Source organism: Spinacia oleracea, chromosome 6, assembly GCF_020520425.1.
Source record: "Spinacia oleracea cultivar Varoflay chromosome 6, BTI_SOV_V1, whole genome shotgun sequence".
NCBI lineage: Eukaryota > Viridiplantae > Streptophyta > Magnoliopsida > Caryophyllales > Amaranthaceae > Spinacia > Spinacia oleracea.
Genome location: NC_079492.1, coordinates 46,726,705 through 46,738,504, shown reverse-complemented (window position 1 = coordinate 46,738,504; position 11,800 = coordinate 46,726,705). Strand labels below are relative to the sequence as shown.

The 11,800-nt window shown below is 37.0% G+C and overlaps 1 protein-coding gene across 3 annotated transcripts; it reads right to left on the bottom strand.

Annotated features, from left to right (window-relative positions):
* Positions 1–7,383: 7,383 nt before the first annotated feature.
* LOC110786581 (protein RTF1 homolog) lies at positions 7,384–11,578 on the bottom strand. Of its 3 annotated transcripts, none has more exons than XR_008922886.1 (3): positions 11,298–11,567; positions 8,052–10,114; positions 7,384–7,816 (listed from the first exon to the last, which is right to left on the bottom strand). XR_008922886.1 is itself a non-coding variant. In XM_021991134.2 (2 exons), exon 2 carries the CDS (start codon positions 10,082–10,084, stop codon positions 8,147–8,149), a length of 1,938 nt encoding a protein of 645 aa, XP_021846826.2. In that variant the 5' UTR covers positions 10,085–10,114; positions 11,375–11,578; the 3' UTR covers positions 7,931–8,146. The 3 variants fall into 3 exon arrangements, 1 of the variants encoding a protein (XP_021846826.2); XR_002532896.2 differs by having other exon boundaries at positions 11,375–11,566; XM_021991134.2 differs by lacking the exon at positions 7,384–7,816 and having other exon boundaries at positions 7,931–10,114; positions 11,375–11,578.
* Positions 11,579–11,800: the final 222 nt, after the last annotated feature.

The window sequence follows — 11,800 nt, the reverse complement described above, 5'->3', positions numbered from 1 at the left end:
AAGGCCTGCAGATAAGTTTGCTCCTAGAGGAATAAGGTGTGTTCTGATAGGATATCCGTACTGTCAGAAAGGATACAAGGTAATGGATTTACAAAGCAAGAATATTTTTGTAAGTAGGGATGTTGTTTTTAAAGAAAAGATATTTCCTTTTTTGATAGGAGAAGGAAAGAACAGGTCAGAACTTGGTATGGAGCAAAACAGTTCAATACCTGGTTCTGAAAATGGAATGTCTTTTGATGATTTATCTGACATATTGAATGAGCTTGAAAATCAGGAAGTTGCTGAAAATGATGAAAGTACAAATCAAATTGAAACTGAGCAAGATGAAGAACATGGGGCAAGTAATGAAGTGGAAGAAGATGGTCTTAAAATCAATGTTGAGAACATTCAGCAACCTTTTAGGAAGTATAATAGAGAGGGGGGTGTGCCAAGAAAGTTCAGAGATTATGTTTGTGACATACCAGGGAGAAGAAAGGAAGGCAAAGAAACTCATGCATCATGTTTCTTTGTGGAAATGCTGAATGAATCTGAATACTACACTGAAGAATATCTGGCTTCTCTAAACAATGTTACGTTCTGAGAGAAAGAGAACCCATGCACTATGGGGAGGCAAAAGAAGATGAAGGGTGGATTGAAGCAATGGAAGAAGAGATTGAAGCTCTAGAAAAGAATGAGACATGGGAGGTCACTGAACTGCCACCAGGAAAAAGGGATATTGATAGTAAATGGGTGTACAAGATCAAATTCATACCAAAAGGAGGAATAGAAAGGCTGAAAGCAAGACTGGTAGCAAGAGGAGATAAGCAGGTAGAGGGAAAGGACTACAAACATACATTTTCTTCTGTGGCCAAGTTCACTTCAGTAAGAACTCTTGTAGCTCTGGGCACATCATTGAACTGGAAATTGCACCATCTAGATATCAACAATGCTTTTCTGCACGGATATCTAGATGAGGAAGTGTACATGAAACCCCCAAAAGGCTACAAAAAGGCTACTGAAGGTCAGGTATGCAGGCTGAAGAAGAGCTTGTATGGATTAAAACAAGCTTCAAGGCAATGGAACATAGAGCTCACCATGTTTCTCACTGAAGAAGGATTCAAGCAATCAAAGAGAGATTATTCTCTATTTTCCAAAACTGTTGATGGAAAACAGATTATAATCCTAGTTTATGTAGATGATTTACTCATCACAGGAGATAATGAAGAAGAAATTGGAAGAGTGAAACAAGGTCTTGACCAAGCCTTCACTGTGAAAGATTTGGGAGAGATGAGGTATTTTATTGGAATTGAGGTGGCAAGGAGCAACAAAGGTATCATGTTGAACCAAAGAAAGTTCATCATTGACATTGTTAAAAGCACTGGAATGGAGGGATGCAAACCCACAAAGTGTCCTTTCCCTAAAGGAGTGAAGTTATCCATTGATGATGGAGAACTTCTGGATGATCCAAAGATATACAGAAGAATCATAGGGAGGTTACTATACCTCAACTGACAAGACCAGATATATCCTATTCTGTTCAACAACTTAGTTAGTTTATGCATGAACCTAGAAGGCCACATCTGCAAGCAGCAATTCATCTGATTAAGTATTTAGCAGACACTGTAAATTTGGGATTATTCTACTCAGCAGACTCAGAACTGAAACTCTCAAGTTTTTGTGATTCTGACTGGGGAAGCTGTGCTTTTAGTGCAAGATCATTGACAGGATACTGTGTTTTCTTGGGAAAATCTCTAGTATCCTGGAAAACCAAGAAGCAGAAGACTGTATCCAAGTCTTCCTGTGAAGCTGAATACAGATGTATGTCTCACACAACTAGTGAAATAGTCTGGATTGAAGGCATTCTTTCTGATTTAGGACACAATGTCCCCAAGCCTATTGACTTGTTCTGTGACAATCAATCAACATTGCACTTGGCTCACAATCTTGTGTTTCATGAGAGAACTAAGCATCTCAATGTAGATTGTCACTATGTTAGAGATCACATCACTAATGGTCTTTTGAAGGTGCTGCACATTAGGTCATTTCTTCAGTTAGCTGATTTAATGACAAAGGCCCTAAGTGAACAACAGCACATTCTTCTTTCTTTTAAGTTAGGACTGTTTAACACAGGTCCAACTTGAGGGGGGTGTGTTGAGAATATGGGTGTGCTGTATATGATGGTGCAACAACTCTTCTGTGTGTGAATGTGGCACTGCAATGCAGTGGGTGAAGGATCAGTTGTTGGTCCTTGGTTGTGCTCAATCATCCCCATGTGAATATTGCTGATTGTATTTATTACTTTTGTCTTTTTACTACTTTTGTCCTAGTTTGTCTCCTTTGGTTGATCCAAGGAGAATTGCTGTCTTTTGTTGTTTTGTACAGCTAGCTAGGTTGGGGTTTTGCTAGGGTTTTACATAGTCTGTATATATATATAGAAGAGTTGTGGCTTGGTGCCGTTTCTGAGTTGTAATAAACAAACACACAAAACACTGAAATACAGAAACAGATGAGATCATTTTGATCCATCAGAAAACCAAGATCAAGACTTTGTTTTTCTTTAATTACTATTTGTTATTTTTCTATCAAAACAATTATTGTGGGACAACAATTTTTTTTATTTTTCCACCAAAAAATTTATAAACCAAAAAAGTTCATAACAAAAATAAGGAAAGATCGTGTCCTTTTTATTTTCCCACCAAAAATAGATGGTTTTCGATTTTCCTTGTTGAGTTCAAGCTATAATAAAATAAATGATTAAGACTTATTCATGAGTCTCATAAATGTCCAATAATTGTTTTGATAGAAAAATACCCAATAGTTATCATCGATTACAAGCTTCTATACGTTTTTAAGTGTGATTTTGTACTTTTGTACGGAGTATGTCACAATGAAAGGCGAGAGGATGAGATCGACAAGGGAAAAAAAAAAAGTTTTGATTTCAGGTTCAGAATACAAATTCTACTCCCTCCGTATTTATTTAAGGGATACATTTGTTTTTTCCGGTCGTATTTATTTAAGAGATACACTTGCTATTTTTAGTAACTTATCAACCCCACCATCTAATTCAATAATACATCTGATTTACCCACCCCACCTCCCACCGACAAAATAAGATGGTCCCCACTTGTTTACTTATTAAAATATCTACACAACCTCACTTGCTTTATTATTTTATTTCATTCAATTATTTTTCTTAATACCTGTTGGAGAGTATCTTTATCCATTTATTGGGTTTTATCTAGTGCATATTATATGCATCCGGGGTGTACCGTGCATCCTCTCACATTTTCCCTTTGCATGTGAGGAGCAAATGTGAAAGAGAGCACCAATAATATAAAAATGTCTTTGGGTGCACGGTGCATCCAAGTGCACGTAATAATTTTTAGGTTCTATATATCTACCCATTTATTGGATTTTATCTCCCCATTGTGAGATTTTGAGGCTATGTTTTTTATGTCAGGAAAAGTTGATTTATTGATGAAGAGTTGTACGGTGTTACATAGATATCAGTGCCAAGTCTATAATCAATTGAATAGAATTTAATTCAATCTCAAAACTGCAACAGGTCAAAAGATGCCCTCGGCAAAGGTTGTATCATATCAAATGATGTGAAAGAAAGTATTCAGCATTCTACAATGATCGTGGTTTTGCCAGATTAAAATTTTGTTTGATCCAAATTATTTTGTATTTGTTAGTTTAGATTTTCATTGTAGATGTCATATGACTATTTTATTAATGAACTAATTTTATCTTAAATACAATTAATCAAAAAACAAAAAATTATATTACTCCGTAGAATATAGGTTTTGCCTAGAAAACTAGGGAAAATTGTTGTGTTGAGTAAACGAGGTTACATTTAGCATTAAAAAAATTATTCCCATCTTTATATGCGTTCTTGTCATTAGAATTTAATATTTCCCCTGTTCATTAAATATTGCATATTGGTTGACTTTTACTGTTTCAACATTCTACTTTGACTCTTAATATCTCAACTTATATGTAAGTAAAATTATAAAAAAATGATATTTAGAAAATATATATCGATATCAATCTAACATGATCTCACATGACTACAATTTTTCTTATATATGAATCACAAAAAATGGTCATAGTGCGAATAGTGAAAAAATCAAACTGGTGCGATATTTAAGGAACGAAAGAAGTATTAGAATTTTTAGACCAAGCATAGATTGACATGAGATCGACTTTATGCCGTCTTGGCTTTCTTGTTTTAGGCGTGATTTGGCTTGAATTTACTTGTAGCACTAAGTTTGTGAAAATTATTAGGTGCATCCGGATCCACCGTGCACCCAAGTGTATTTATTACACATTGGTGGTCTCTACCACATTTTCTCCTCACATGTAAGGAGAAAATGTGCGAGGGTGCACCGTACACCTGAAAGCATACAATATGCTCTACTAAGTTTCAGGAAATATAGGGTGTAAACGGAGTACTTTAGCTTCATTTTCCAAAATTATTATGCATATGTTAGTTTTGATTTTCATTATAAATGTCGTATGAAGATTTAATTAATAAATTAAGCTTATCTTAAAAAAAGAAATTATTACTCAACAAAATAAAAATTGTATTACTCCATTGAATAAAGGTTTTGCCTAAAAAACGAGGGAAAATATATTGTTGCGTTGAGTAAACAGGTTACGTTTAGCACTAAAAAACTTATTCTCATCTTTATATTCATGCCATTAGAATTTAATATTAGAATTTCAAACCAAGCATAGATTGACATGAGATCGACTTTATACCTTCTTGGCTTGCTTGTTTTAGGCCTAATTTACTCGTATCACTAAGTTTGGGGAAATATAGGGTGTGAATGGAGTATTTTTGCTTCATCTTTCCCACCTATCGATTATAAGGTTCCACTACAAATTTAATTATACCCTACTCGTTTCAAAATAATCGCAATAGTTTGACTTTCACATCAGATTTGCACTCCATATGTTTGAAAATAATCGCAAGAGTTGACTTTCAAGTCAGATTTGTACTCCATCCCTTTGAAAATAATCGCAAGAGTTGACTTTCAAGTCAGATTTGTACTCCATCCCTTTGAAAATAATCGCAAGAGTTGACTTTCACGTCAGATTTGCATGATGGGGTAAATTCAGAAACGAAAATATGGATATTTTTTGTGATAAACACCTTCCGCAAACCGGCCACCATTTACTTAATTTTACCTTATACGCGAGAGACTACTAAAATTAATTTACGACTAGTGTTTAATTCCGTGTAATACACTGATTAGGACTTTTCATTTAGGCTCCGTTTGGTAGGGCGTAAAACGTTTTCATGGAAAACGATTTTTCCCTTTTCAATCATTTTACGTTGTTTGGTTGGATAAGGGATGGAAAACAATTTTCCATGACTTCCTTAAAGGTGTAAATCCATTTTTCATTTGAAAGGGAGGGAAACCACTTTTCCTTCTTTCCTCCTTACCTCCCTCACCTTCCTTCCCCCAATCTTTACCATTTTCTCCCATTTTCCTTTAAGGTACCAAACAAAGAAAAACTAGTTTGAAATTATGTTTTCCCTTGAAAAATATTTTCCATAGAAAATTATTTTACAATGAAAATATTTTGCACCTTATCAAACAGAGAGTTAATGAAGATCATGCAGAAGAATTAAGGATGTTCTCTTGCACCGGCCTAGTTTATAAGCGTCCAACTATGAAGAAAAACCTCACAAGTTTAACGGTTTATAAGGGCATAATTACCTTTTGATTCATTTGGTGAAGTGTCGTCGTCTACCGACATCTTGGAGGGAAACTTGATATTCAGTCCAGAAATTATGAAACATGATAAACTAAGGGAGAATAATTATATTGATTGATGATAACATAATTATATTAGGTATAAGACTCTATTAGATTACTAAACTAACACAACTCTAGTTTCCTAAATATACTGTGTTTGGGATCCCAATTGGATACCAATTGGGCCACTAAGTCCAAAGTCCAATGGCTCAACACAACAACATCAAACCCACCTCTACTCAACATGGCTGGTCAGCCACGATAAAGGCCCAAGGCATAATAGCAATAAATGACCTATAGGCATTTATTACACAAACACTATAAATAGGCCGCCAAGGCTCACTTATCAAGGTACGTCCAATTTACTGCCTTAAGACTACTCTCTAGAGAACTTCTCTCTAGAGAACTTCTCTCTAGAATCCGAACATTGTTCTTACTTAGGGCTTTTCTCGGAGCCCATTGTTTCAACATCGGAACATACTTGAACCCTAGATATTCCATAACTCTAACAAAACAGGTTCCAGCAGATGGTTTTACAATGAGGGCTTATCTGCAAGTTTCGTCCACTTTTTCCTCCGCACGTTAATGTAAGCTATGCAAATTGTAGAGTCCATCATTCAGTGGACAGGAAGCCACGTATCTCTTTTCACCACTGTTTTTGAGAGGCAAATCAGACAACATATTTTATGGCTAATCACGGTCATATTATCCTTCAATGCTTTATTGGTTTAACTCTTGTAATGACTTGTTTTCTTCTATCATCCGAAATGATGAGTTAGATTAGTCATGTTTTAGGCACTAATCTAGTCCATCATTAAGTGCATTCAGTGGACAGGTATATAGCCAGAGATTTCTTTTTCTTGACGTTTATGGGGGGTTCTAACTTCTTAAGGAACAAAGGCTGGAAGTCAAGTTCAGCATAGTCACTCATCTGTATATGTACATACGAGTAAACGAAATCCATTAAAGCCGGTTTTCCTCCTGAAATTCCTTCCAGAATAACAAAAGGGGATTTTGAAACTTCCATGACTAAATAAAAGGGTGTTTTGCGTGTGTTAGAATAATGCCTTGAATCGGTCAAGCCCCCTACTGCAACGCCCCAGTACGATTAGGGTTATCCGTTTTGGGCCTTTTTTCTGGGCTTTTTCGCATCTGCCTAGAGAGTACTATATAAACTCTTTAGGTCATAACCTAGCTGTATTCTGTAATCTGTATTCCTCAAGATCAATAAAACTTTCCTCCCCTCTGCATGTGGACGTAGCTAACACATTGTTAGTGAACCACGTTAAATCTTTGTGTTATTTAATTACGTTAATTTAATCTTTCTTTGCATCCGTTATAACTAGGGGTGAGCAAAAAGTCAGGGTACCCTACCGGAACCTGCTGTTCCGGTTCCGGGTAACAAATTTGGGAACCTGTTGCAACAGGTTCCGGTTCCGGGTAACAAATTTTTAGAACGGGTACCCTGTTGGGTACCCTGTACACACTAATTTTAACGTGGAGTACCCAAAATAAGGAAATGGGCCATATGAAAATGCTTCATATGCCTAAAATATAATACAATCCAAGCTAATTTTTGGAAAATATAAATATAGAATTGCGACTTAAGCCCAAACTATAAAACAATCAAAGCCCAAACCATAAAGTAGATAGTTTTTCAATAAAATATAAATATTTTACTTAAATTTTCAAAATTACAGGGTACCCTGAATCGGAACCTGTTGCAACAGGTTCCGGTTCAGGTTCTCATTTTCAGGAACCTGTTGCAACAGGTTCCGATTCCGGTTCTCATTTTAAGGAACCTGTTGCAACAGGTTCCGGTTCCGGTTCCTGGAATTTCAACAGGGTACCCTGTTGTGCTCACCCCTAGTTATAACAGAGTGAAAAGGGCTTTAGTTCAGTCGCGGATATATATGCTTATACTGAAGCATCCAAGTTCCTGCATATACTTCCTCAATTCAAGTCAGGGGACATAGGGCCTTGTGTTTACGTATGAAGCATATATTTCCTGCATTTCACATCTTTAGCATCTTCGTTAATCTTTAGCATGTCTTTAAGAAAACCATGACCTGAAACAGACGACAATTGATTAAAAGGAAAAATATACACAAGAATAAGAAATTAGTATTCATAACTTCATGCTGAATAGTCATAACTATGAAACTAAGAAGCAAGCAAAAAGCTGACGAAAAAGTAATACCAGTATGACCTGAATTGTGTCTTGGAGCACTAGATAAATATGGGATTATTAGAACACAATGGGAAAATAAATAGTGTGTGTGAATTCTATTGTTACAGACTTACAGTGGTTGGACAACCCACCAACCCATCTGGGTTCTTTCCTGAGTATATTATAACTCAAATATCCAACAGGAACAAATACCAAGATTTATATAAATTCACAGCAGTCCTCTTCGCCTCTTGTAGTCGCTCACTGACAGAGTCAATGCATGTCTACGACCATCATTCTCTGGGATTTGAAGTCCCATTGATGCCTCAATCTTTTGCTTCCTAGCCATAAACCCTGATAAAACACCCTGTGCTCCACCAAATCTCTGCAACATGTTCAACGAAATTGGTAGGTCGAAATTGTGCAGCAGATTAAATTCTGTCCCTTGATCAACAGGTGCCATTGTATCCACCAACTTCCCTGCATCAGCCGCGGCCTCTAAGGCTGTTTCCGTGGCAACAACTCCAGGTTTCTCTCCTCCATTATTGCCATCACCACTTTCTCCAGCTTCACCAGCTGCTTTCTTTTTATCACCTGCAGAATAATAATTAATAGACCTAGTCCACCTCCTAGAGAAGGGATCATACCCAGCTTCTCCCGATTTCAGGTTAGCGTTCATGGGTTTCACTTCTGATGCATTCTTGAAGTTTTCAACTCTATTCTTTCTATTCATATCTGATAGCCTGTGCGCCTTTGAATTTTTGTTATCCTGAGCTAACCGTACAGCCGCAAGTTCCTCTAATCTAGCCTTGATTTTCTCCACCTGAACTTCATCATTCCTGTATTTTGCTGCTTCCATTTCTCTTTTAAGCTTTTCCTTTTCAGCTGCAATGTTCAAGGGCCTTGTTGCAGCTGATTTCTTCTCCTGTAACATATGTTTCACAGTTTCTGCAGAGTAAACAAACGTGTTTGTTCTTTCGATTTCTTCCTTCTTTTCTGCAACTTCATGCCTTGTGGGCATTCTTCCGCTGGTGCGTTCCACCTCTTTCTTCCACTGGTTATACTCTTCTTCAATAGGAGGAGAGTCAGAAATTCTAGCCATCTGCCATCTAGCAGCAGAGCTTTCACTACCCCATACACAGTTCAAGTACTTGTGAGTCATCTTGTTTTCCAGCTTATATTGCTTATCAGGGTCTGACGCATCTACATTCCGGATAATGCATAACCTGTAGATGCTTTGCCCAGACTTCATACCAATACCTACTCTTACAAAACAACCAACAATCAACTCCTCAAAAAAAGGCTCCATAAACCACTTTGCTAATTTTGACCTTCTAATTGTAATTCCCTTAACGTCTTCATACGTGGGGATGTTCGACTTAGGCTTGGACATCTCATCATCACTATCATCCATTCTCCCACCTCTCTTTGATCTACCATCTTCACTTTGAGAGTCACTTTCACTATCACTCTGGCTTGAGCTGCTCAAACCAGCAGCAGAAAAGGCTTTTCTTTTAACAGGTGAGTAACCTCGGGACCCAGACCGATCTCTAGCTGCATCTATTCCTTGTTGCCTCATCCGCTTTGCTCGTAACTCATTCAAAGCATCAGCCTTATGAGATGCTCGGCCTGCAGACCTCGCAGATGTGCGGACCCCACGAGGCTCACGAGAAGAAGCTAAAGGAGGGGTGCTCTCCCTCTTAGGTTGAGGCTTACTGTCATTCTTCCACCTTGATTTAACTCTCTCATGCAATTTCTTATCATCAAGTTTCGTTGCTCGATCAGATAAGATCAACTCCCTTTCAAGTTCAGTCAACTGAGCTAGCTGTTGTCTGTCATCTTCGTCCTTGTAGAGATCACTCCCAACATCAGAATCATCTCCACTTCCACCCCCACGACCAGAACCTTCCTCGCCCTCCTCGTCATCCTGGCTGCCCTGATCGGCATCTCTGTCATTGCCCCTCTTCTTTAGCGGGGGTTGCGGCCCGTTGGACTTCCTTCCCCTATAACCCCGATTGTCATCCGAATCCTCATCCTTAGAGTCGCTCCCATCATCTGAATAGGCATTTTCACGCCGTCTTCTTGATGAAGGAGCCGAGTGCCTACTTCTACCTGATCCTCCAGTTCTTCCAGCTGCCTCCAGTAGCAAGTTTTCCAAGTCTGCCATAATCTGCTCCTCCTCTACCAGTTATGTCCTCTGATCACAAAAAACTACACAAATTAGCTTATATGGTACTAACTACTGAAGAAAAACTGCAAGTTCAATATAACTCATACATATAACAAATAGTCAAATACCATCCAACAGCAAAATCTTTCTAGAAAAGAAAGATTTGCACAAACCTCAGTATACAAATCTGAAAACCTAGGTAACCATACATGACAAAAGCAGCGAAAACAAATACATCCACAAGGGCTATGTTCTTCTCACTAGTTCACTGAAATTAAAAACATATTCCTCAAAAACTATACACTCTAAATAGATTCATAACTCTGACATAGAAATTACTCCTTTAATATGAAGTGAGAACCAAAAGAATTCAGCTTCTTACTCCTTTCCTAGCTGTAATTAAGTGGTAAAAGAACAAGTCTTTAACTCCTTTTCTAGCTGAAGATGCACAACATCAAATGATCATGACTGACTACTTGTAGCTCCAGCTATCACGAACTTTCGAATATTGATCACACTGATCGACGACTAGACACTACATTGTTTCACCATTTTCGGTAAAATTTTCAACAGCTAACAACTTCCAATGGTTAATTCTCAATTTTATTAAGTTCTTGATGTGATTAGAACGGCATTTATTAGGGATTATAATGTCTGGTGTTTATATTATGTAAAGTTTCCGAATGTTATGTAGGTTTAGGAGTTATGTGGTATTAGCTAGGGTTTTGTACATTGTCTAATACCACATAACTCCTAAACCTAATAACATTAGGAAACTTTACCTAATATAAACACGGGAATTATATCTACACTATAACTCCTAATAGCATTTACTGTAATCATCACAAAACGAAGAAAATCAAGTATTGTAAAGTCGAAAATCGAAAATTTCCAATCAGAGAGGATTTGCATCAAATTGAACTGATTTTCCGATCAGATCATATCCAAATTCATTAAAATTCTAATAAAAACTCAATCAAATCTGGCGCCAAACATGATTTTCCACAACTAAAATCAAGCAACAGATAAAAATAATTGATCATAATTCACTTCATCTAAACCTTAAAAATTCCGAACAAAAACTTGAACTCCGATTCAAATTCACAGCTCAATCAACAGCAAATTCTGCTAATCATAAACCAGATATTCAACCTTAAATCTAAACAATTCCAAATCCTATCAAAATTTGAACTCCGAATCAAATTCATACCTCAGAAAATCAAATAAATTCCAACTGTTCTTTCAGCTCAAATCTCAAAATTTAAAAAGTAGTCAACCAAAAATTACCAGAAAATAAATGGAAAAAAAAAGAGCTAGATCTTCGGCGATCGCATTGGAGAAGTACTTGCTTGCAGCTATTGTAAACAGTTCACCATCTTTCTCTCTCTGGAGCTGCGACTCTTTTTTCTCTCTCTTCACTCCACTTATCTACTTTTTTCCCCAGCAATGGAGCGAATATCACGCATGATCTCGTCTTTTCTTTTTTACTTTTATTTATTTTTATATAATTTTATTTTTTGCCTTTTATAGAAGGAAGAATTTTGAATTAAAGGCCGGTCCAGAACAGAGTAAATAATTTTTTTAATTTTACAGTGGATGAAGATTTCCGGCGGAAAGTTAACTGCCCAATGGAGGGAAAATTGTTACGGCTTTGAGCCTTTGAATTTACTACTTCACCCTTTTAAGTTCTAACCAATTGTGATTTGTTCTCTT